A 26,437-nucleotide genomic window follows, 5' to 3' on the forward strand; every position below is an offset into this window, starting at 1 on the left:
AGATGAATGTGTGTTGGGAGCAGTTTTGTGAGATCCATGTAAACACACAATCTGGCATAGGATTTATAATGCCACTCCTTCATGATATTTGAGAGCATCACGAATTTACCTAACTTGTCACCAATGTGAGCTAAAATTTTCCGATATTAGTACTCATGTGACAAATAATATATCTTGATGCACACTCGGAGATAAGAGAAATGCTCTTTTTTCAGGGTTGAAGCGAGGAACCCAAGTTTTAGAAAGTGACCAACATAGTTCATAAAATAAAGCCCTCCTTGCAGAATATTGTCCCTATCTTCAATATTATTTGATACAATTGTGAAGAAGCTTCTTGCACCCAATTTGAGTTTGGCTTCACCCTTGATGGTCCAGTTATTTTAAAGCTAGTTGAGTAGAGTCTTTTAAGAGGGAGAAGGGCCAATGAATTTACAGATTAATGTGTGTTCCTTCATTTGATCGATGTTGGATCTCAGTTTCGCAACCAAAATCTCTAGAAGGGGAATATCTTGACCCTGAGGGCGATATGAGCCAGGATTTGATTGAGTCTTAGCAAATTTCTTTGAAGTAGATCTATTCACTTATCCTTGACTTGACCCTGCTTGTGTAGAGGGTCCAGACTGTAGTGCAGAATGTTGATGATGAACAATGATTCATGGAGATGGTTGGTATGATCAACCAACTACAAGTGACTTGAATGAGGGGCCTCCACTAGCCCCCCACGTGGGTGTCATCTAGCCATGACAAAGGCTGCATAAACCCTATTCGCTTCAGATCAAACCCTAAGTGACATTCAGAGTGATTAATGGTTTTGATACCTCTAGCAAATGCATATGGTTGTGCTAATCTTAGTTACAAATCAAAGATTGAGACTTATCTTAAAAGTGGTTATGCTCTTTATTTTCCTTTAAGTAAATAGATTAATTAAAAAGTGTGATATGAACATGACTTATGGTTTTTTGAGCATGGTGTATTAGTAAACCATGGTATTACTTACAAGTTAAGAATCTCCATGGTAAAGTGGGGTGAATCTCCATGGTTACTTAACTTGTAAATAAGTATGACTTTTGAGTTAAGAATCTCCATGGTAAAGTGGGTGAATCTCCATGGTTACTTGTAAATATGTTGTGTTACAATACCATGACTTACTAATACCATGTACAAGTACCGTGAGTACCGTGTGCCCAAAATATCATAGAAAACATAAATAACATAACTACTTTTGAGATAAATCTCAATAACTACTATTAAAAATATTCTAAAATACTAAATAGAAATTAAATTCTAACCATCCACCTAATAATTATTTATAATTAGATTTAAATTTAATACTTTATTTAACTTTATTTAAAACAAACCATTTATGATAATAATTTTATTAATTTTGGATATCGTGATGAATGTGTTTATCCAGATTTAAATTACACATTAAAATTGGTTTAAAATTATAAACCCAAATGCATTACCGACAAAAAACATTAAAATTAGGTATTAATCACGCGTAATCCCTTGCGTCATCACTTGCGCACACTACAGATATTAAAAATGAATACAAATCACCCGTAATCGCTTGATTCATTGCCTGCCAATAATACGGACATCTTTCGTAAAAACAAAACTGAGTGCATTACAGGTCAGCACGTATTAAAAATGCGTATAAGTCACGCGTAATCGCTTGCGTCATAGAGTTTTTTAATTTAGGTAAATATTTTTTTAAAAATTATTAGTATTAAATATTAATCTAGATTTATTTTAATTTTGGATTTATTATCTTCTTTAATCAGTTAAAGAAAGTTATTACATCAATATTTCTTATCCTTGTATTATTAGCAAAATAAGTAAAAAAGATAAAAATTGTTTTACATATTCACTCAATATAATCCAATTGATTGATTTAAAATATATGTTTCTTATAATTATTAATTTTATTCTTTTATTTTACTTTTTATTTTTATATTTACAAAATATAACATTATAATATATTTTTCCATAATATCTTTCTTTTACAACATTTTTTTTTTCTTAAAGCGTCTTTCTTTTTTACACAAATCAAAATATTTACATAACAAAATATCACATTTCTTTATAATAATGATAATTAACTTTATTAAATTATTTTGATAATTTAGTAACTAAAATATAATCTAATATTTTAATTTTTTTAATTCTCTTCGCTTCACCAAAAATAAAAAAATTTAATTTAATTTAATTATAATTTTTACAGTATACAAAAGAATTTAACCTTTGTAAATTTACAAATATTAAAAATAAATAATTATTTTTACATTTGAGAGTGCAAAATAATATATATATATATATATATATATATATATTCGCACTTGGGCATTTATCCTACGTGGATAAGATGGCTTGTTTATAGCCTCTCCACCCGGATTCGACCCTCCTCACATGACTACGCTGCCCCGCAGTTATTGTGAACATTTCCCTTCTTTACATATATATAAAAATTGTGAAAAATTGTGAAAAATAAGTTAATATATAGCTTCTAATAAAGTGACTCACCCCCTCATTTAAAAAATATACCCTCATTTAAAAAAAAATATATTCAAAATTGATGATGTTGATGACGTTTACTTTACACGTGCTCTATTATCTTCTACGTAGGATGATCCTTTGACTTTAATTGGGTGATTGAAAATTAAGACCATGTTCACTTTCGCCTTTAAAAACGAAGTATTTAATTGGGTGATTCAAAAATAAGACCAGGTTCACTAAAGTTATGTGAATTATTTTTTAAAATTAGGTTTAATTTAGATTGGTGTAAGATACTTTATTGGAGGAAAAAAGAATAATCTATTTATTAGTGATATGTATTATTAAGATTGTCTAAAATTTAGTTAAGTTGAGACTTTTCTTAGCATAGTTTAATTCTTTAAAAATGACTTTTAACTTTATTTTTTTCATAAATTATTTAATAATAAAAATAAAGCTCGCCCAAACTAATTATTTTACATTTATAAAGTTCACGTGAATTATATCCACAGTTCTAACCATGTTTCGAATTAAAAAATCTAAATTGTATTTGATTTGAATACATCGCCCTCCAAAATATATATATATATAAGAGAGAAGGAATACCGATGAGACATGAAAGTGCTCCATTGGTCTTGCAATCTCTGAGCTGTAACCTGAAACTGCGAGTGCGTGAGCAGCAAGGAAGGAAAACATGGCGATGCTGCATGATAAACAAGCAAACGAGTATTCGGAGAACAGGCCGACTTACCCTGCTTCTTGGTTTTCTATGTTGGCCTCTCTCACTGCCAACCACCAACTGGCTTGGGATGTGGGTGCCGGAAATGGTCAGGCTTCTATTTCGGTAAGAGCTCTTCAACTCTTTTCTTTTTTGAATTTCACAGACTGTCGAATTTCATGTGAAACTTTGAATACATGGCCGTCACAACCAATAATTAATGAAATTATGGGGGAGTAGATTGCAGAGCATTACGATCGTGTGATCGCCACAGATATAAGCAAAAATCAGCTGGAATTCGCGCACAAACATCAGAAAGTGACGTTTGCTGTCACTCCGCCCGTCATGACGGATGAAGAGCTGTTTTCGACGGTGGGGGAGGAGGGATCGGTGGATCTGGTGACGGTGGGCACGGCAGTCCACTGGTTCGACCTCGACACCTTTTACTCTCAAGTTAAACGCCTCCTGCGCAAACCAGGGGGTGTGATAGCCGTGTGGAGTTATTGGACTCCTACCATCAATCCTGCTGTTGATGCAGTGTGTAAAGATGTTTGGGAATCGACCAGGCCTTACTGGGACCCCAGATTGGAGTATGTGGCACAAGGATATCGGACGCTGCCCTTCCCCTTCGAACCTGTGCTACATACTGGGCAGGGAAGCGAGGGTAATCCCTTGGAACTGGAGATGGAAACAGAGCTGTCGTTGGACAAATTGTTGGGATTTTACAAATCTTCATCTCCTGTGGTCACAGCTAGAGAGAAGGGCGTTGACATCCTGAATGAAAAGGTATGCACAAGGTTTAAAGAGGCGTGGGGCGATGAAAACATGATTTACACTTGCAAACTTCCAGTGTGGATGCTAATAGGCAAATCGTCTCTTTGAAGCCTGGCTCTGTCCCTGGCATGATGTATGAAAAAAACATCATTGATCTTCACAAATGTAATGAACAAACCCTAAATAAATGATGCAAGATATGTCATTTCTTAAATCTTGCAAGGTGTGTCATTTCTTAAATCTTGTCTGAGTGTAAATTTTATGGTTAATTTTGATTTCTTTTTGGTATTAAGTTTTTAGAAATTTAGATTTCTGTTTGGTATTAAGCTTTTAGAAATTTATTAGAATTACGAATTGTAACTGTACAGTTTCTATAATCTAAATATTTATTTCTGAATTTGTTAGAGAATTAAATTCATTTTTGTATTCACACAAAATAAAATTAAATAGTAACTTAATCAGCTACATAACCGACTAGATCAATGGAGCTACACTGATCAACGAAAATTAGATTAGTGAAAAATAAGGATTTGAGGTAAATAGATGAGTGAAAAATAAGGATTTGAGATAAATAGATCAGATTTACTTGAAAAACTAATTTGGAATAAATATAGCAGATCTAAGTTGTTCCTAATATATTTTCTAATAGTTGTTCCTAATATATTTTCTAATAGAAAGAGTCAGACAATGGTGAGGAGCGAGCCGGGCACTCTGCATTTGTCAATAGCATACACGATACAGAACCTCTTGAGGACACAAACAATGATGAACATCTCTGAAGCATAATTTCATCCCCTGTTGAGAGTACTAAGAACCTTCCTATGGCGAACAAGAACCCCCATGTCAGATATCTGTCTATGCATCACTTGGCATAAGCCCTCTTTTTATGTATATATTTAGGGTTTATCTTTAATTATATATGGTTTAGATGGGTCATATCCCTTAGTTGCAAATGACTGACATTATCGGTGTTAGGTTAACCTTAATCTTACCACTGACTTTGAAAATGATGGGATACAGAAGAATAATCAAGTGGGCATTAGTGGGGATGCCGTAGCTACTGGCATGATCAGATTTATTTTTGAGGAACCAGGGTTTGATGCCCTAGCTGATGGCATATTGTTATATGGTTCTATGCAAAGAGAAATGTTTGCTGTTGATATATTTGATATCATCAACTGGTGAAAGTTCAGTGAAACTTCACGAGCCATGGAAGTTGACCTTTTAGTTTTTTAAAATGTTTCAGCAAAGCTTAATGAAAATTAGCATCATTGTAAGATTCTATAAAGGTCCATTTAATTTATATGTTCGATTATGTCAATAATTGACATGTAAATACATTTGAAAATCATCCACTTAATGGTCAATAAAATTATAAATGTCTTTCACACATAAATATGTACAGTGAAATCACATTTAATAGAATGCAGCTTCTCTTATGTCTAATCCTCACAGCAATATATATCATTTTTGTCATGACACAATGTAAATATCTCTATCTCTGTCACCTTTTCTGACCATTAACAGCTACATGAATTATAATAAACAGAGTCACCAGGGAGGTAAGGTATGGTGGCTCTTTTTATAATAGTGTCAAATTGTTATTTCATTATCAAAATATATTTTGCTAGAAGTAACCCAGTTCTCTTATCTGCACATTTCATATTGCTCTATTTGAACATCTTGAAGCAATATCACTAAAACTGGTAGCATTATTAGTATTTGTTCTATAGGTCAAATTTATTAATTAAAATGTCAAATTTATTAATTGAAATGGAGTGGTATACAACTAGGCCAAGGTGTTCCCTCATTTCTCAGTGACGTTGGAAATGCGCAATTATTTTCTATAGGATTAATGTGAAGATATTATTCATACTAGATTGGATGGCCCTTCGAATTACTGGTCAATATTTAGTTATTGGAGAAGGATTAATGTGAAGAAATTATTCATATCAGATTGGATGGTTTTTAAACTACTTGTAAATATATCGTTATTGGAGACTATATTATAGTTTGAGAGATGTATATAAATATATGATAAAATATAGAAACAAAAACTTGGGCAATATTTCGTGGGAATAGAAAGAATCTTTAACTTACTAGAATATGAATTTTATTCTATATTTTATTGGATAGTGATATGTCATTGTTGTAGGCAATGTGAAAAATATGTTAATATAGATTTTTAATAAATTAATATCATCATATAAATTAAATGATTGGTAAACATTCATAGGTATCAATTCAATGTAAGCATTAAAATACTTACTCGACAATTTATATAGCTTGAGTGGGCCTAATGGTTAAGAGCATGTGTTTCATCCTAATAGCTTGAGTGGGCCTAATGGTTAAGAGCATGCGTTTCATCCTAATAGCTTGAGTGGCCCTGATGGTTAAGAGCATGTATTTCATCCTAAGAGGTCATAGGTGCAAAACCAAAGTGGGATAGAGTATGTATGCCTTGCTAGACTTAGTAGCCAAATCGTTTCCCTTTCACTTTACTGTTAAAATTCTTAACTTGTAAATAATTTTTGTTACAATACCATGACTTATTAATACCACATATCCAATAGGAACATGTTGATATGATATTTTCTTTATTTCATTATTTTGAAATAAATTGATTAAAAGAGCATAACTACCTTGGATATAAAGCTTAATAGTACTGTGAATATATTGTCATATTTCGTTGAGGTTAAATCTCTACCATCCACCTCATAATTATTGATAATTAAATTAATGTCTATCACCATAAACATCATAATGACCAATTGAAATGTCAGATAATGTATTAGGAAAAATTTCCAATGCAATCTAACAAAATTATGTTACAAAAATCTTAATTTTTAAGATTTTGATATCAAATATTTTCTTACTATCTTTATTGGACATATGAAAGTGAATTATAAGGAAATATGTTAGACATACACGAAAGAAGATAAATGTATGATATATTTTATATTTTATTAATATGATACACATATAAATAAATGATTTATGGCATTTGGATTCATCTTCTAAGAGTTATCTTGGTTTCCCCATGATTATTTCAATTCACTTGTGTTTCTCTTATATTATTTCTCAATAAAATAGTATAGATTCTCATAATCCTAATGGGTCATGTTTCTAACATGTTGAAGAAAAGTGTAAGTAGGTTCGATATTTGTAAATGTAATTTTGATCTTTGTACTTATCAAGAAAAAGAGATATTATTTTTGTAAATTATTCGAATGAGTTTCCTGCTCATTCTATAGGTCTAGGAAAGTCAAAGAATGAAAGTCATGTTAAAGAGCTCTTCTTGAGCATGAATATGGGTCAACCTAGTGTCAGGTAGCCCTCCAACACAAGCACCATCCTCCAAAGAAGAAGACTGCCAACAAAACGATGAAGAGATCAGTTAAGTCGGCCCCAAAGTATATACAAATGACATGTTGACTCAATAAAAGAGACACATCAATTCATATTGACATGTTGGCTTATTATGGAGGCATAACACCTATAAATAGGTGGCTAGAGTCACCACAGAAACATAGAATTTCATATCAGTGTCTCTACAACTTCGGAGGTACAGGAACTCAGATTTCAGATGGCTATAAGACTGTCTATCTTCGCATAAGGCTCAAGCTTCGAATGGCATCATTGTAGCTTCAGATGAGTGCTACATAAATAGTAACATTCTCAGCATAAGTATGATGATAAATGTTTCGATGCAAGAGGGGAACATTATGTCTCATCATTCTAGATAGTCTCATCTTGCCATAACAATGATGACAAGAATCTCAAAGATCCCACATCATTCTACACAGTCTCGGCATAATTTGGAAAAGAAGGTCCTATAGTAACACTCTCTGCAGTCATGATCATAAGCATAGATATGATCTCAATGGAGACTCTGTCACAAGGTTATGATCACAACGAAGGAGAAACAGTCATGACCTCAGTGAGCCTAGGTGCAGACCTTAAGAAGATCTTGGTGGTACAGTTAAGACCTCAATGAAAGTGCAAAGATGTTGCAACAGCAGTGAAGATCTTGATGATGACCTCAGTGGTGCAGCAATGATGATTATCTCAACAGTGACAAAGAAGAGGATTGGTGTCTTGGTCTTGGAGTGGCATAGTAAGTCAAGGGTCATGGTCTTGGTGTTCGTCAATTGGAATATTTATAAGAAGAATTATGCGTGGTTTTTCCTCTCCAAGAGGGAGAGGTTTTGGCCTTGACAGAATGCCAACATCTTGTGTTATTGTCTCTTTGTTTTTGGTAGTTATTTGATGAAATAAGAAACGCACTTTAATAATGTCAAAGAGAAGATTGTGCTAATAAGAAAATTAAAAATGCCTCACAAATAGTTATCAAGTCAAGAAGAATCTCATTACTACATGTGCCCTAGCTTCTTCAACATGGTATCAGAGCTAAGGCGCTAAAGTCTAAGGAAGGGAAAAAAAGAGACATTCAAGGATCAAGTTTGCATCTAGGAAAATCAAAATATGAGTTTGAAAATATGTACAATGCTGCATCTCATCTTCATATCAAGGAATAGTCTCGGATATCATAGTCTTGTTGGCAATCACAGTTTCGAGTTCATACAACAAAACTCAAATCTATGTCACAAATGTTGAAAGAAACCATGATATTACAAAACCACAGATCAATCACCCTCTACAATTTTGGGTATTCAATTCTTAGGTGTACTTCACAGTCTTAGTGCTTCCAATGATGAATGGCTCGATGTAACAACAAATGATACTTCACAATAATGCTACATGATCTCATTACAAAGGTTTTCTTTATGTCTGAGGCTCATAATGATATTCTATACTACTACATGATTTAGGGATGCCACTACTGCAAGAACAATAATAGTCTTTGATATCCTCAAGAAGAATTTAAATCAGTGGCATTATAATATCACTTCGTGGTGTCAAGATCACATAACCTCCTCAATATAAATATCTCACACAGTTCAGTTTCTCATACTTACAATATATCTTGGTTTTGTAGCATGCAATCCTGGTGACATCACAGTATCCTGAGTGTTTCATACTATCTCGGTAAAGTCAAAGTTTGGAGATAATGTTGCTAAGAAAAACTAGGATAAATCTACTTGGGTTAAAGAAGTGTTAGCTCCTCTATTCTAGGCAAGCATTGCTAAGTCTTTGTGTCATAAAGAGATGATCAATATCTACACACTGTTGTTAATACTCCATAGCCTATTTATGTGTCAGCAATATAGTACCATATATAAATAATCATAAAGACCTAATAAGGAGTCAAAGTGCCTTAGAATTTAAGATGATGAAACGATTTCGAACATCATAATAACATATAGTTTGGAGTAGTTTTTGTCATGCGTAGTGCTGGACAGTGCAAGGAGTCTTGGTAACAGGTTTTCAATAATGTTCTAGCAAGAATCTCATTCAAAGACGCATCAAGGTAAGGATCTCCTCTTCATGTTCCAAGTAAGTATCTTTCATGGTTATGATCAATCTTTGATTTAAATGACTTTGTTGTACAAATTGATATGTCAGTCTTTGTATAAGGAGGATAGTCTCAGTCTTTATAGATAGGCGAAGTCATTGAAATAGGTGTCCTCTGAATTAATGAGAAGAAACTTTTAAAGTCCTCTCACATAGATAACCTTGGAGACTTAAAAGAAGCTGGAAGAAGAAAAGATGGTCCTTAAAGGACAATATTAAATAGAGGAGAAAAAGAAAATCCATGCTACTGGTTAGGATGGAAGGATTTGAATGGATTCAATGATAAGAGGGAGTAGAATTATTTAAGTTAGCATCTCTTTATAAAGTCTCTTTTTGGGCTCCTAGATCCTCCATAGAATGTGACTAGAATATGTTATAGGATGTGGTGTAACATTATGGAAGTATTAGAAACAAGATATCACGACATCATCATGAGGGTGACTATGATCATGAGGATACGTAAGATACCTATGTCAACAACTTAGGGATTCTATGAAAGAAGGCAAGTTGTAGGAAACAACTTTATAGAACTCAAACATTTGAAGAATTCCCATCATGTAACAAAAGGGAAACACTTGTTTGATAGGGATCTTTAAGATCCTCAAGGTTCTCTAATGGAATCTTCACTAGAAGATTCACTGATCTAGGGATGAATCCAATGTTTCAATAGAAACTCCAACTTGTGGTGTTCATGAATAATGATATGATGGCATAAGACCAGTTCAAGGGGTTGAAGATATTTTAATCAAGGAAGTTGTTGAAAGAAGCCTCGACAACCTAAAGGTAAAAATGAGGTATGTATACTTGTATTTAAGTTTTATAATGTCATGTCATATGGTTGCATCAATACTTCTATATTGAGAAGCATGATCGAAGGAAAATGATCTCCTCCTCTAAAAGGATGCAGAAAGACATAAGTCACACTAGATGAAATCAACATAATATTACCTCATATGAAATATGAGGTGGTTGACTACAATTACATAACTCTGATTAGAAAGCTCCAAAAGGCACCTGGGAATGGAATGTGTAAAGAAGGAAGAGATCGTGAGATATGCAACCATGATGAAGGAAATGAACATCCAAAAATATCAAGAATACTTGACTAGAAAATCTCTCAGAAATATATGAAGACTCTGATGGAAAAGATGTTGACCCTTGACAATGGATATCTTTGGGAGATGTGTCAACATGAGTGCAGGATGTTGATACCTACATAAATGTTTCATGATGAAGAGCCACCTAGTAAGGTATGACTTGATTTAATGATATATTTGATTTCTTGAATAATATCTGGATAGGTTCATGCATGGCTACTTACAAGTATAACTAGCATTCATGTGATGAATGGAAGAAGCATGATTAGAAAGAAGTAGTCATATGAAGAAGGTTCCAAATATGAAGAAGGCCACTTTCCGTGAAGAAAGGAATGACATGATGAACTAAGGAGGAAAATGATCGATCACTGTTACCCTACAAGAAAGAAGCTCAATTAACTTTTATGACATCAAGGAGAAAATTTGATCAAGCAAATGAAGGACCCATGAAGAAGAAGGTGTTGATGTATATAAGAGTCCCTAGCTAAGAAGGAGCTCTAACAGGTCCATGATCAAGAGGGAGCTTGGATTAGATCACTCCTGATTAAAAAGGAGTGACAGTTGTGTTTTTCTATCTCATGTGTCATGCACTAGACCTGGACTAACAACCGTAAGTCTAGGTGAAGGCCATGAATGGAGATGTAGACACATGATAGACGCAACATTCTTGTCTTCACCTGGGAAGAAATAATGGAGGATTAGGTAATCATATGGAATTTGATGCTCTTTGAGGATGTGTAGGGCATCCAAGATAAGTGTAGGCAAGAGGACCAATATTATTTGAGGGTTGGGAACCCAAGATAAGAATAGTCCTAGAAGGTCATACTCAATAAAAACCTAGGTGGGTATGTACCTTGAGAGACAATGATAAAGGTGTCTATAAATCATTGGTCTCGACAACATTGTGCTATGACCTTATGAGAGATAGAGTTGTTCGTCAAGGCCTTGCTATAAAAAATGTTTGTTACTATGAAGCTATAACAGATGGGTTACCAATATGATTCTTCTTATGAGAAATTCTTCAGATTGAGAAGGACCAAGTACCATTCTAAATACCTACCTAGTTAAGAGGGAGTGTTGAAGAAAAGTGTAACTAGGTTTAGTATTTGTAAATGTAATTTTGATCTTTGTACTTATAAAGAAAAATAAATATTATTTTTGTAAATTATTTGAATGAGTTTCTTACTCATTCCATAGGTCTAGGAAAGTCAAAGAATCAAATTCATGTTAAAGATCTTTTCTTGAGCAAGAATATGGGTCAACCTAGTGTCAAGTAGCCCTCCAAGACAAGCACCATCCTACAAAGAAGACGACTTCCAGTAAAATGATGAAGAGATTAGTTAAGTCGGCCTTAAAGTATATACAAATGACATCTCAGCTCAATAAAGAGACACATTAATTCATATTGACATGTTGGCTCATTATGGAGGCATACCACCTATAAATAGGTGGCTAGAGTCACGACAGAAACATAGAATTTTAGATCAATATCTTTGCAACTTCAAAGGTACAAGAACTTGGATTTCATATGGGTACAAGATTGTATATCTTTGCATAAGGCTCAGACTTCAGATGGCATCTGGTGAGCACCAGTATTGCAACAAGAATGTTGCAACTCATGGGCTTCCAACTTTACTTTTATCAACCTGGTAGTTCGTAACAAACTTGGAAGTGTCGGTGTTGCATGCACAAGTACTAGTTCTCACTGCAGGTTGTCACTTCGTCAGCCGATGCAAGATCTCTACGAGCTCAAGAAAACTTCTATAGATTTCAAAGAAGCTCTTGTGTGATGAAAGGAAAGAAATATTACTCTACAAATGCTATTCTAACTATAGAAAGGAGAAAGACTGGAATGTACAGAAAAACCTAGTAAAGCCTAATTAACAAGCGAATTCTACTTCTACCAAAAACACTATGAAAACCATGAAAGAAATTCCGTTACCTACTCAAGGAAGTAAAAAATATTTAACCATGTTATTTCTAGAAATAAATAACCAAAAAAACATATTTTTGGATTTTTATGTGTTTTTATGTGAATTTAATCACGCATCTAATTTATTGTGTGCGAGTGTGGTAGCGAACAAGTGGCATTAGAGGGCGGTTTTGGAGCTTGGGAGGATGTAGGATGGTGTGGATCAGTCCTAGGAGGTATTAGGTGGTCTTCTAGAGGATTTTCCCACGCTTGGCCTTCAAAAGAAAGCCGGCAGGAAAAACTACAGGAGGACACAGGGAAACTACAGGAGGAAAACATGAAAACTACAGGAGGCCTACAGGAGGAGGCTGAGAGAAATTTTCATTGTTTTTAGGGTGTGAGAGTGGGTGGAAAAGGTGGATGAAGGTTTGGATGAGGTGTTAGGGTGCCTAAGGTCTACCATGAATTACCAGGAGAGAGAAAGATGATTGGGTTTTCTGAAGGAGAGAGGAAGAAGTTCTATGGAAAATAAAGGAAACTAGGGCAGAATTGAGGTGAGGTTTGGGAGACCTATAGGGCATGGGTCAGATGGAGGGTGTGATTCATGGTAAGCTGGCCTACTACTAGAAGAGATCTGCTACATAGAAACTGATAGTCAACCAAGCAAATCAAGCAACAAATGAAATGAGTGCATCCTAGGAAAACAGAGTTTTGTATAAAAATGGTCTAAACTATGATGTACGAAAGGAAATGCTGAGAAATGCTACAAGAAAGGAGAGAATGAAAGAGGACTATTGAAAATCAGGAAATGAACATGATAAAGGAGATCTAAAGCAAAGCAAAACTGGACTATCAACCTACTAAAGAGCTGCAAACACTAGAAGTCCTAGGAATGAGGAAAGTATGTGTTTTTGGGGCAACAAGAGAGTCTTTTCCTCAAATCATGGTCCCAGAGGGAGGAAGAGAGGCCAAGGCACTATTTCTAGCATTTTGAATCTTTTCTGATCACTGCTTAACTTGCTACAGAAAGCACAAATGGAAGAAAAATACTAAATCATCAAAAGCAACCTATTCTTAACCTTAAGGAAAATACATCTAACAACAAACTAATCTACCAACTGCAGTAAAGCATAAAAATACAAGTAAAGAGAAGATTAGCTGCTTCGATTGGGCCCTAACCCAAGAGATTCAACCCTTTGAGGTAACCCGGTGCTAGCTCAAAAAGGATTCCATCTTTCTTATTAAAATAGCAAGATTACATGAAACTGTCACAAAATAATAAGCTCGAAATTTGAGCAGAGTTTACACAAGCAAAAAAAATCTGACCCTAGTAAGGCCCTAGGCCTCTCTACTTATACATCTTAAACTACCAACAGCTTCCTTAAAATCAAGAAGGCTTGGCTCCCAAAACTCAAGATAACTCTCAATCATCTTCCACTTGCTTGGCTGCCTTCTAGTGCATGATTCAGCTGCTTGTACTCTGAGCTGAATGAAGGGGAATTCAAGGTGAGGAGAAATAAATGAGGGGGATTCCCTCCTATAAGTCCTCTCCTTTGTCTACTTCGAGTTATTGCTGTAGTTTTGCCACTAGATCCTTGAATTTGACCTCGAAATCCATCAATAATCTGCATTAAATACATGTTAGACCACATGACATAATAACTAACTCAACTCACCCTATAAGCATAAATATAATCAGAAAATCATACAATAAGCTAAGAGAATGGTTGATTTGACTAGGTTAGGAGGTGTGATGAGCCCATATAATTACCCATTTATTAGGCTCATCATCACCCCTCTATTGAAGGTGTTGCTCATCCTCTGAGCAACCTAGTCAATCTCTTCATCTTTTATGGCCATGGTGGCCTCCATAGCATTCTAGGCTTCTGATGTGGTCTGCTGATGTTCTCCATAAAATCCTACTATTCAGCCTATGTCCTTCCACTACTCCTTCTCTTGTTCTTCTCTTCTACCTTACAACATGCTTAATAGGAGTGGAGGACTCAGTTTGAGGCCAATCCAGTTGACCTTCAGCCTTTGCATGGAGTGCTTGTACATTGGCACTTTTTTCAATGCCTCCCTCAACCTCATTGGGGAATGGTATGCTCTGAGCTGCAAGCTGTAGGGTAGGGTGTTCCATCTTCTCATGCATGCATGCACACAATCATCCCCAAGTAGCCTTTGCATATATTCAAAGTGTGCAATGACTTGTGCCTAATTGGCTAGATATTTAGGGGCAATTTGAGGGTCATTAGCAAGCAGGTTGTGTGTGATGATGAGTGCCATAGGATCTGATGGCTCAACTCTTATCATTAATGGTTAATTCTACTCTTTTATCAACAATCTATTCATTTCTGCTACCCTCAATTTTTCATGGTTCATCCATGAGGCCATGACCATTAATTGCAGATCACCTAGCTTAGCATTGGGGTCCCACACATTCATGTCTGTGAGGGCCATGTTTTGTAGGTAGAACTCTTCCATCTTTGCTTTATCCTCTGAGGTGCTTTGGTCACACAAATCCATGAACTGCCTATAGTCTTGGAAAGGCATTGTGCCTCTTTGTGCCAAAGTTTTTATTTGGAATTGAAGCCATCGATCCTTTAGATAGAGGCCATAAGATTTGGATAGTGTTTTGCATTGTAATTCTTCCATGGATAAGCTCACCATGTATGCCAGCTGAGTCTCTTTCTCTTGCAGCTGCCTCCTTAATAATTCATTCTCATTTTCAAGGTGGCTTCTTGTAATGGTTCCTCTGTCTCTGAGAGCACTCAATTCTCTGCCCATTTCCTTGAGTTTTTTTTCCATGTGCCCAATATCTTCAACTCCTTTGGACTTGGCTATCTACATCCACCTATGTGTTCTCACTCTCTCTTTCTCCAATTCGAAAAATAGTGGAATTGCAAATTTTTGTGGGATTATATTGCCTCCCTCAAGTAGATTGTATTAGGAGGCAAGACTAGGTTGGGGGGAAGGTTCTTGTAGCTCTTGTGCTTCCCCTTTCATCCCTGACTGTCCCCCTATATTTTTCTCAAGCTTTTGGGTCTCCTGTAGTTGGGACAGTGTCTCCTGTAGGACTGTTTCAGCTTCCTATAGGTCTGGTTTTGGGTCCTGTAGTATTGCCTTTCCCTTCCATGTATAAGATCTTGGAGTCCCCCTTTCATAGGTAATGGGTGTCTTGGAAGGAGATTCCTTCACCTTAGCAGATGGTGAATCTTCAATGGTAATGGGAACTTTTGAGGAGGGCTAAGGTTTTCCTGGTTTAATTCTTGTGCTCTTCCTTGCCCTGAAATACATGGAGGTTTTTCTTTTCCTCTTATGCTTCTGCTTGATTGGTGTATTGAGGGCAGTGAGGGCAGCTGCTGCTTCTCTTTCCAAAGTTTCAGGGGACTCTTCTCCTTGCTCTACCCTCTTTGCCTCCTTTTCTCCCTCTTTTGTATCTTTTTCTATCTCTTCAAATTTTCCCTCCTCTATTTCTTTTCTTTCCTCCTTCCTTTCTTGTTCTACTATGTCACCACTAGCTTCATCTTCTCCTCCTTGTTGTTCTTCCTCCTCACTGATAGCAAGACTAACATCATAGGTTAATGCCTTTATGTCATCCTCAGCTGTCATATTTCGGAAAACTTCCCATGCTATAGGGAGTGTAAAGGTATGGAGGGCTTCCTCTACTAGGATTTTGATTAAGCCATGGTGAGCTAACTGCTGTGAATTTCCTGCTTGTACCTTAGTGCTAGAGTCAATGAGGGACTGAAGGAGAAAGTAAGGGATACTGAACTTTTGAGGTGCTGGGGTATCCATGCCATATCTCAAGTCATGGAGGATTCTGAAATGATATCCATAGATAATGTTGTGCCTCCCCTCACAAGAAATGTATTTGATTACTTGGTAGCTAACCTCATCCTAGGGATATGGTATACTAGCCCTCCTAATTCCATTTTTGTCTTCAACAGGGGTTTCATTATCTTGGAAAAAATTCTTCTTGGCAGCCTGGCCAATTGGTTTCTCATATTTACTCCAAGGCAGCCCAAGAGGAAGGGTAGTGACCCTACTGATGAATTTAGGGGTTATTTCAATGGAGAGGCCTCTAATGGTTACAGTAGCATGAGTTCTTGTGTGAGGGACCAGAGAGAGAACAAATTCTTGGGAAATTTCATCATTAAACCCTCTAAACTTCTCAAAGGAATTCATCCAGTTTGCCCTTGTAAATATGTCCACCACTTGAGGATGTGCATGGAGCCTAGTGGAGTTAGTGGGATCTTTTCTCATAAACCCCCCTATCATATTGCCTGTACTTCTTTTAAAAAACCAAATATGGAGGTGGAGACAAAGAATTTTGAGAAAAACAGAGAAACAGGGGAGATTGTGTGTGTGTGTGTGTGTGTTTTTTTTTTTTAAATAGAAATTCCTTTTATGTATTTTTACCCTCCTAAAGACTTATTTCATCCTCAAATTGAGACTACTTCCTTCATAAATTGATATTCAATAGGGGGCATTCATGAACCCTACCTCTTCAGATTGGAATTTGTGCCAAAAATCGTGGTTTCTCCCTTCAAAATGACTCACTACCCCTCTTGTAGAAGCCCACTATCCCTCCTGTAGATTTCCTTTAGGTGCTCCTGTAGAAAATTCCAAGAGTAAGAATATGGAGGAAATCGATGGAGGATGGTGGCTGTGCGGGCACAAGAAGACTACTATGTGGCTGAGTTATGAGGAGAAAATGAAGAAAAGGTGGTGAGAATGCGCGCGGAGGAGTGCTCATTACCTTTTATGGATATTTTCGATTATGAGTGCTGAGCTGGCAAGGTGTACGTTTGATCTGAATTGGATCCATGAAAACTAGCAAAGTGATATGACTGTATCAAATCAGGACAGACTTCAAAAATTTATGAACAAAGGGTTATCAAGAAGACCTCTGGACAGTGGCAGTTTGTAGCTAGCAAGGAACGATGAGGACCTCGGCCAAAGCGCACTGACTGAGGCCCATGGAGACTACGCAGGATGCAAACTGGCAGTTGGGAAGTTCAGATCAGAAAACAGAGGCCGTTTCGGATGCTGGGAAAAACCCCTCGAGAAGGAACATCCCTGAAATGCTCGGTCGCATGGGAAGCTGGGAAACCGTAGGGAAAGTGCTAAATCAAAAGGTGGGCCCCGCACTCCAAAATCAGTGGAATATCGAAGGCATATTGGGGCGGTAAACGGATTTGGCAAAAAACGAGCGATTCCATACATTGCATGATGCGTGTCTAGCAGATGAGAGAGAAAACCACCTCTCATCACGGGCTAACGGTCGAGCAAGTCAACTGTGCGATAAGAGCAAACGCCGTAAGATCTGGGGGCTCCAGATTTGATGGCGGAGATTGCGCCCGATGGGAAACTGGATTTGACGGGGGAATTAAGCCGTGGCATATAAAATTCTGAAGTCTGATTTGACCGTTGAGTTGGCAGATGAATCATTACACAGTGTAACTGAAATGCCAAACCGTTTGAGGAAGAGCTAGTGCAGTTCATGAGAGGACAAGTGGCCACTTCCCTGTGGGACGTTGGTGATGACGCAGAGGCAGGGAACTCCAAATGAGCAATAGCAGGCGATCCGAAGGGGCGGAAGAGGAAGCGAACAGTCAAGAACAGATTGGCTTTAAGCCATGAATAGACAGAGAACAAAAGAAGGGAGAACTAGAGAAGAGAACAGTAAAAAAAGATGAAAGAGATAGAGAAGCAAGAAGCAGAAGATAGAGATTTGAGCTGACCAGTAGGGTTAAGGCGGCATCGAGCAGAAAGAACCAGGTTTGAGAGGTTCAAGCAATCCATGGGAGGATATATGTTGGGAATTGAGCACCACATTGGACTCATCCCATTAAAGACTAGAGAGGTCGAGACTTGGTAAGGAAAGAGTCTGTGCACTCTAATGGCTTGGGGAATCAAAGAACCACCCTACTAAGCATCCTCTGTTTCAAGAGACTCAAGTTGAGCTCCTCATTGTAAATCTATGCTTTAAAGACACAATAAAAGAAGGCCACCATTGAGAGCTAGACCAGAGACGTAGCCTTGGAGAATAGGGTGAACTTCTTATTAATGTGTTGTGTTCTTGTATTTCTTACTGTGTTTCTCTTACTGTCTTCCATTTTTCCAGTGTCTGTGTATTTTGCAATCTGATCGATCCGTTGCCTAAGATAACATAGACACACACCAACACATGAGTCTGTAATACCTTCATTCATTAATTAGTTAACTGAGATCACTCACGAGTGATTTTTAGATCAAGTGGTATCAGAGCTCAAGGCTGTTAAGGTTAGACAAGCTTGTGTTGGATTTAGCTGTTGAATGCTAACTAGATCAAAGCTCAAATTATGAGAAGGAGAGTTGGTCGAAACTAATCATGAAATTGAGAGATTCTATCCTTGGAAGACAATGTCAGAGGAAGGTTCTATGGGGCCAGACCCTCAATTCATAGATAGTTTCCTAGCCATAAAGTCCATGGTAGAGGAAATGTATAGGGACTTTAGAAACACAAGGATGAAGATTCGTCAGGCTGCAAACAAGACAAATGAGAAGATGAGTCTCATTTCCATGACCACTCAAAAGGCAAAGGGAAAGAGGAAAGCTTTCTCACACCTCCTAATAGCCCTTAACACAAAAAGAAAGCATATTTAATTAAAATAGATGTTAAATTTGATTTACCTATATATGATGGAGAGTTGAATGAAGAAAAGCTGGACAATTAGATTAGACAAATTAATTTTTATTGCAGAGTACAGAATATCGATTCAGACAAGAGCAAGATTCAGCTAGCAAGCTGATCTAGATTTAAATAGGAACGCAATAAAATATAGAGATAACCATAAAGACAGATATGCAGTGGAAATAATACTTCATTTCATTAATGGGAAATACTGAAATATGCTTACAAATAGAAATAGAAATAACCCAGCTAGGGCGATGGTAGCTTATCTCTGAGAAGAGATGTGTCGGCTACATGCCTTTGAACTGTTTCAAACTGTGTTTACAATGAGGCTCGAAGGTCTATTTATTATTGAGAAACAATGGAAAACCCTTCACATTCCAAAACCTAACCCTAGAAGATGAAACGCCAAATTGTGGGCCCTGTTTTGGGGTGAGTTGGACAGCCAACTTCCCGGGGTCGCGAATTGGTCGTATTATCTCCGTTTGATGCGCATGATAGCCCGTTGGAAAGATCTCTCCGAGGACTACGACGAAAAAGACAAATTTTATTAGAAAAATTGATGGCGGTATATTTCCCAAAAAACGTCGTTTAGGGCCTCAAAACGGCTCCGGAAGTTTAGGACCCGAAAAACTGCTAAAAATAGTAAACTGCGCTATAATTAAGGAAACTGAAAGAGACAGTTGTGGGGGTCCAAGTGGGATAGGTGGGTGGCCACCAACATCCACCTGGATCATTCCGCCCCACTTAGGAAGCAATGTTCCCCATTGCGTTGAGTTCCTCCTTGAGATGAGGAAGCTTCTGTTGAGCTGTTTTGCAATCTCTGATGTGTCTAGAAATGGTGGGAAGCATGGTCGGCGATGGTCCACATTGAACAATTGGTGCAAGCGAAGGAATGGAGGAATGTTGTTCTTCAAAGCATTGTTTCCCACAACCTTGTTACTGGTGTAAGGACCATGTCGAAGTGGTTTGAGTTTCTGATGGGTTCTGGTAAGGCGTTCTCTCTGTAGATGTAACCAAACTTTTTCGCCCACCTGAAACTTGTGTGATACCCCTTCGGGTAAGGAGAAGTTGTTCTTGTGTCCTGTCATGACTGTATCCCTATGTTGCTGCTGCTGCGTGGAGGAACCCTTTACGGGGGTCATGGATGTAGCAACGATCTTCCCCTTACTTCGGGAGCGAACCAGATAGAAAATAAATTTCCTAGTCTGTGAGATGAGCTTGCTGCCTTTCTTAGCAGTGATAAAATAGGTGGCGGTAGGTGGAGCTACCTATGGTATCCTGTATAATGAATTATCCAAAGAAATAATGACAGCGCGAGGCCTTGACTCATTCACAGCATGTCGCCTCCACAAGTATGGTTGGCCTAATAGTACATCACAAACATCCAAAGGTGTAACATCACACAATACCTCATCTGTGAAGGGCTTGATGCTGTAGGGAAGGCGGCACTGCTGGCAAACTTTGAGATCTCGTCCTTCGTGAAGCCACCTGATACTATACGGTTGTGGGTGTGGCGTAGTTGGTAGGCCCAACCGCTTCACGACCTCTGCTGAAACGAGGTTCTTTTGGTTGCCACTGTCGACAATGAATTGCAGCGGTGAACCCTTCACCCACATCTGTGAGTGGAAAAGACGTTCCCCCTCCTTTGGTTCTTCGGGCTCATTCTTCTGGATCTTGGCAGTGGCAACAGTGGCACTAGGATCCACATCAATGATTTGCTTCCCTTTGCCGTCCCCCTTGTCGGGTTCTGGCTCAGAGTTGGAACATGCATCTGATTCGGAAGCCTTCAACTCGGCCACCAGCGACTGCTTGGTCCGACACTCACTTGTGTTATGAGTGGGACTCTTGTGGAACTCACACCACTTTCCTGTGTCCTTCTTTGGCTTCGTGGTGTTGTTCTCTTCTTGCAGCTTCGAGGGGTTGTCTTGGGTCACCCCACCTTGGCTTTGTCCTTTGGGCTTCAATTTGCTGATCCAAAGTCTCGCTTCTTCTGTTTGAACTTTTGCTCGATTTTGACAGCGTATCGATATTGCTGTGCCGAGTGAGGAGATGTTCAAGAACTCCATCTCTTCCTGGATGTATCTGTGTAGGCAGCTGCGGTATTTGAGTACCAGATGCAGCTCAAAATATTTGATACCCAACTGTGTGTGAAGGGTATGAAAAATATTTGTGAACTCTGGCACATCTTGGTCTCATCCCTGCCGCAGTGTGGTCCATTTGATGTATTTGTCCTCATAGCTTTTGACAGGGTAGTACTGCTCCTTGATGGCATCCCGGAAGTCATTCCAAGTGGGGGCGGCTGAAAAAAGTGAGCCTGTACTTTCATCCTTCTGCTCGTAGTATGTTTCCCACCAGTCCTTGACGTGGGGGGCTGCTTTGAGAAGAGCGAAAACAATCTTTTCCCGACTTGAAAATTCATGAATAGAAAAATACCCATCTAGTAGATTTAACCATTTATCTACGGCATCTGCGTCTATTTGACCCTCGAAGATGGGGATTTCAAAATTAACTTGTACCTTAAATGGTGTGGCATTTCCAAAGTAGCTGTTGGAAGTCGATGCATCACCTCTGGGTAGCCGCTGAAGGATCTGCGCAAAGCTATCCATCATCGCGTTCCTTTGCCGCTCGAGGGCTTCTTCAAGCAAGATTCTGATAGGATCTCCTACCCCCTCCTCTTTCTTCTCATCTGCCATGGGAGGTCATCGAGATTTGTGAGGCTGGTCTTGCAAAGGTTCGACCAATTCAAGCCTTAACTCCTTATATCCCAACCTCGTTGGGGACATGCAAAGAAAAACAGAGAAAAAGCAGACCGCTCTGATACCACTGATCCAGATTTAAATAGGAACGCAATAAAATATAGAGATAACCATAAAGACAGATATGCAGCGGAAATAATACTTCATTTCACTAATGGGAAATACTGAAATATGCTTACAAATAGAAATAGAAATAACCCAGCTAGGGCGATGGTAGCTTATCTCTGAGAAGAGATGTGTCGGCTACATGCCTCTGAACTATTCCGAATTGTGCTTACAATGAGGCTCGAAGGCCTATTTATTATTGAGAAACAATGGAAAACCCTTCACATTCCAAAACCTAACCCTAGAATATGAAACGCCAAATTGTGGGCCCCGTTTTGGGGTGAGATGGACAACCAACTTCCCGGCGTCGCGAATTGGTTGTATTATCTCCGTTTGACGTGCATGATAGCCCATTGGAAAGATCTCTCTGAGGACTACGACGGAAAAGATGACTTTTATTAGAAAAATTACTGGTGGTAGATTTCCCAAAAAACGTCGTTTAGGGCCTCAAAACGGATCCGGAAGTTTAGGACCCGAAAAACTGCTAAAAATAGTAAACTGCGCTATAATTAAGGAAACTAAAAAACTGAAAGAGACAGTTGTGGGGGTCTAAGTGGGATAGGTGGGTGGCCACCAACATCCACCTGGATCACAAGCCTATGCCTTGGAGGCACAACCTTGGTTTTGTGGGAAGGTAGGACCCAAGCTGACATGAAAATACATGGTAAGGTTATCTCTGTCTGGAGTGAATTTGTTTCTGCAATCAAAAAGCAGTTCTATCCATTGGCCTACATGTAGCAAGCCATGATGAGTTGGTAAACTCTTCGACAGTTGAAAGGGCAAAGTGTGCAAGGGTACACTGAAGAATTTAGAAAGAGAGCATTGATTCTAGGAATCTCATTAGACTCACCTGAGACTCTGTTGAAGTACATTGGTGGTCTACACAGCCACATGAGGCACACCATCCTCATGTTTAATCCCACTAGTATAGATGAGGTATCTGTACAAGCTACTCATCTAGAAGCTAGAGTAAAGAATGGAAGTCCAGAAGTTGGGGGATCATCCCAACCCACTGCAAGAAAGAATAAGGAGAAAAGAAAGTAGAAATGGAAAGCAAGGAAGGTTAACACTACACAGAAAAGCAAGGCTTCATGCACTCACTGTAAAAAGAATGGGCATGATGATGAGCATTGCTGGATTCTGCATGCAGAGTTGAGACCTAAGAAGTTCAAGGGCAAGAAGAAGAAGACTGCTGCAGCTATTAAGAAAGATTTGGGGTCAGACTCGGGAGATGAAACAACTATTGCAGCCATAGGTATAAGAGGTAAAAATTCTGAAGCATCTACTAGTAATTTTTCACAATCTACTATTGATGAAGAAAACGAGAGAGAAAGACATGAGCTTTTCCATAATCGAGTTACTTCCAAACATCAAAAGATTGATACTTTGTTTGATAGTGGTTCACAAGTAAATTTAATTTCTGAGGCAATTGTAAAGAAGTTGGGATTAGTAACTACACCTCACAAGAAACCATACCCATTAGGATGGTTGAATGATAAAGCACAACTACAAGTGACTGGACAATGAAAACTCAAGTTTTCTTTTGGGTTAGCATTTGTAGATGAGGTTGAGTTGGAAATAATTCCTTTGGATATATGTGGAATTGTTTTAGGAAGTCCTTACTTGTATGACAGAAAAGCTATTTTCTATAGAGTTGAGAACAAGTATCTACTTGTTAAAGATGGAATCGAATACTTTGTAAAATCTCATAAGCTCAAGAATAATTATACTCTCATAAACTCAGGGCAAATTAAAAGAATGATAAATTCATGCAAACAATTCTTACTGATGGTTGTAAAGGAAAAGAATCCTGATAAAACCAATGTATTTGAAGGTTGTAATGCTACATAGCAAGATGATTTAGGAAAGGTTGTTTCAGAGTATGATATCTTGTTTCAAGAACCTAAAGGTCTGCCATCCAAAAAGGAAATAGTGCATGATATTATTTTGCAGCAAGATGCTCCATTGCCTAACATTGGAATGTACAAGTTGTCCGCTTTAGAGAATGCTAAAATCAAGAAGTAGGTGCAGGAGTTGCTCGAGAAAGGGTTCATCAGACCTAGCACATCACCATGTGGGTCACCAATCATTTTGGTGAGAAAGAAAGATGGCTCATGGAGAATATGCATTGATTACCGAGCATTGAATAATATAACAATAAAAAATTGTTATCCCCTTCCTCTCATATATGATCTTTTAGATCAATTTAAAGAAGTTGTTTATTTCTCCAAGCTAGACTTGCATAGTGGATACCATCAGGTCAAAGTTGCAGAACAAGATGCATGGAAGACTGCTTTCAAAGCAAAGCAGGGATTGTATGAGTGGCTGGTTATGTCTTTTGGCTTAACTAATGCTCCTGCTACTTTCATGAGATTAATGAATGATATATAAAACCTTTTCTTGATGATTTTGTTATTGTGTATCTGCATGACATTTTGGTCTTTAGCAAAACGTGGGAAGAACACTTAAATCATGTTAAGCAAACACTAGATGCTTTGAAAAGAGAAAAACTTTATGTTAAACTCTCAAAATGTGAATTTGGCAAAAAATCTCTAAATTATTTGGTTCATATAGTAGGGAGTGGTGAATTGAAGATAGATCCCTCTAAAGTGGTAGTCATTGTGAACTAGCCTAAACCCAAATCTGCTATAGAAGTTAGAAGCTTCCTAGGAGTAGCACAATATTGGAAAAAGTTCATTTCTAAATTTTCCTCAATTGCAACTCCCTTACATGCTTTAACAGGATTGAACAAGGTGTTTTAGTGGGGAGGCAAACAGTAGAAAGCCTTCAACACCTTGAAAGAAAAGATTAGTACAACACCTGTACTAGCACTGCCTGATCCTCAGAGACCATTTGAGATCCAAACGGATGCCAGTGACTATGCCATGGGAGGAGTATTGACACAGCACGACAAACCCATATGTTATCATTCTGAGACATTTAATTATGCAGTAGTTAACTATCCTACATATGATAAAGAATTGTATGCATTAGTACAGAGTGTGAAAAAGTGGAAACATTACTTAATGTTTAAAGAGACAGTAATACATACTGATCATCAACCACTTCAATATCTACACTCCCAAACTAAGTTGTAGCAATCAAGACACTATAGATGGATGGGTTTTCTACAACAGTTTCATTTAGTCATCAGATATAAAAAAGGCATACATAATAAAGTTGCAGATATGCTATCTAGACCCATTATAAATGCATCTACTATACTTAAGCATAATTCTGTGTTACATGAGAGTTACATTGAACAATATTCTCAAGATATAGACTTCAAGGATGTATATGCAACTTTAAGTCAAGGAAAACGAGTGGAAAAATTGGATTATCATGTAAAGGACCAACTCTTGTATCATTGTGGGAAGTTATGCATTCCACAAACTGAAAGAGTAAAGATAATTTGAGAAGCACACACTTCTCTAATATCAGGTCATTATGGGGTAATTAAAATAGTTTCACAGCTGCAAAGGTTTTGTTATTGGCCAAAAATGAACGAGACAGTTTCTAGATATGTAAGAGGGTGTACTATGTGTGCTAAAAGCAAGCCCAACAATAGAAAACTAGGCTTGTACACTCCATTACCAGTTCCTTCTCACCCTTGGGAAAGTGTTTCCATGGATTTTGTTGGAGGACTGCCTAAATCTAAGAAAGGTCATGATTATCTGTATGTTGTTGTGGATAGGTTCAACAAAATGTGTATTTTGATACCTTGTAATAAACAGATTACAGCTGAACAAACTGCAAAACTGTTCTTTCAATATGTATGGGTTCATTTTGGATTACCCACTTCCGGTGTATCTAATCGAGACACCCGATTTGTGGGAAAGTTTTGGTCAAGTATGTGGGAACTGATGGACACCAAATTGAAGAAAAGCACAGCTTTTCATCCACAAACTGATGGCCAGACAGAAGTAGTTAACAGGACTTTGATCCAGTTAGTCAAGGGATATTGCAGCAAGCATCCTAAGCTTTGGGATGAACATTTATGTTATGTGAAACATTCTTACAATAGAGCAAAACATTCTTCTACACAGAGATCTCCTTTCGAGACCTATTTTGGTTTCACACCAAGGTCTCCTTTGGATTTTGTCTTTGGTAAAGACACCACAGTTGAGGGACACGGTGATGTGGACAGGGCAACTAGGTTCATTGAACAAATCTAAGAGATCCACTAGGCAATACAGGAACAGCTGGAAAGGAGCCAAACCAAATACAAGGCAAGGCATGAAAAGCATCAGATGGAGCATAGTTTCCAAATTGGTGGACATGTTTGGCTGTATATCAGCAAGGACAGGATGCAAGGTGAAGGTAAAAAGCTAAAGCCTATCAAGTATGGACCCTTCAAGATACTTGAGAAGATTGATGAAGATGCTTTTTGCCCCTATCTACCAACTTACATGCACATCTACTTAG

The 26,437-nt window shown here is 37.7% G+C and overlaps 1 protein-coding gene and 1 pseudogene across 1 annotated transcript; both read left to right on the top strand.

Annotated features, from left to right (window-relative positions):
- Positions 1 to 3,096: 3,096 nt before the first annotated feature.
- On the top strand, positions 3,097 to 4,199 carry LOC149248717 (uncharacterized). The gene is made up of 2 exons (XM_089458526.1): positions 3,097 to 3,337; positions 3,452 to 4,199. The coding sequence occupies exons 1-2, from the start codon at positions 3,188 to 3,190 to the stop codon at positions 4,091 to 4,093; spliced, it is 792 nt and encodes a 263-aa protein (XP_089314652.1). The 5' UTR covers positions 3,097 to 3,187; the 3' UTR covers positions 4,094 to 4,199.
- Positions 4,200 to 17,451: 13,252 nt separating this feature from the next.
- LOC149248718 (uncharacterized) overlaps positions 17,452 to 26,437 on the top strand; it is a 195,387-nt pseudogene continuing 186,401 nt past the window's right edge.

The sequence above is a fragment of the Pinus tabuliformis genome, chromosome 7 (assembly GCF_031772625.1).
Source record: "Pinus tabuliformis cultivar Carrire ecotype Pingquan chromosome 7, CPIR1, whole genome shotgun sequence".
Classification (NCBI taxonomy): domain Eukaryota; kingdom Viridiplantae; phylum Streptophyta; class Pinopsida; order Pinales; family Pinaceae; genus Pinus; species Pinus tabuliformis.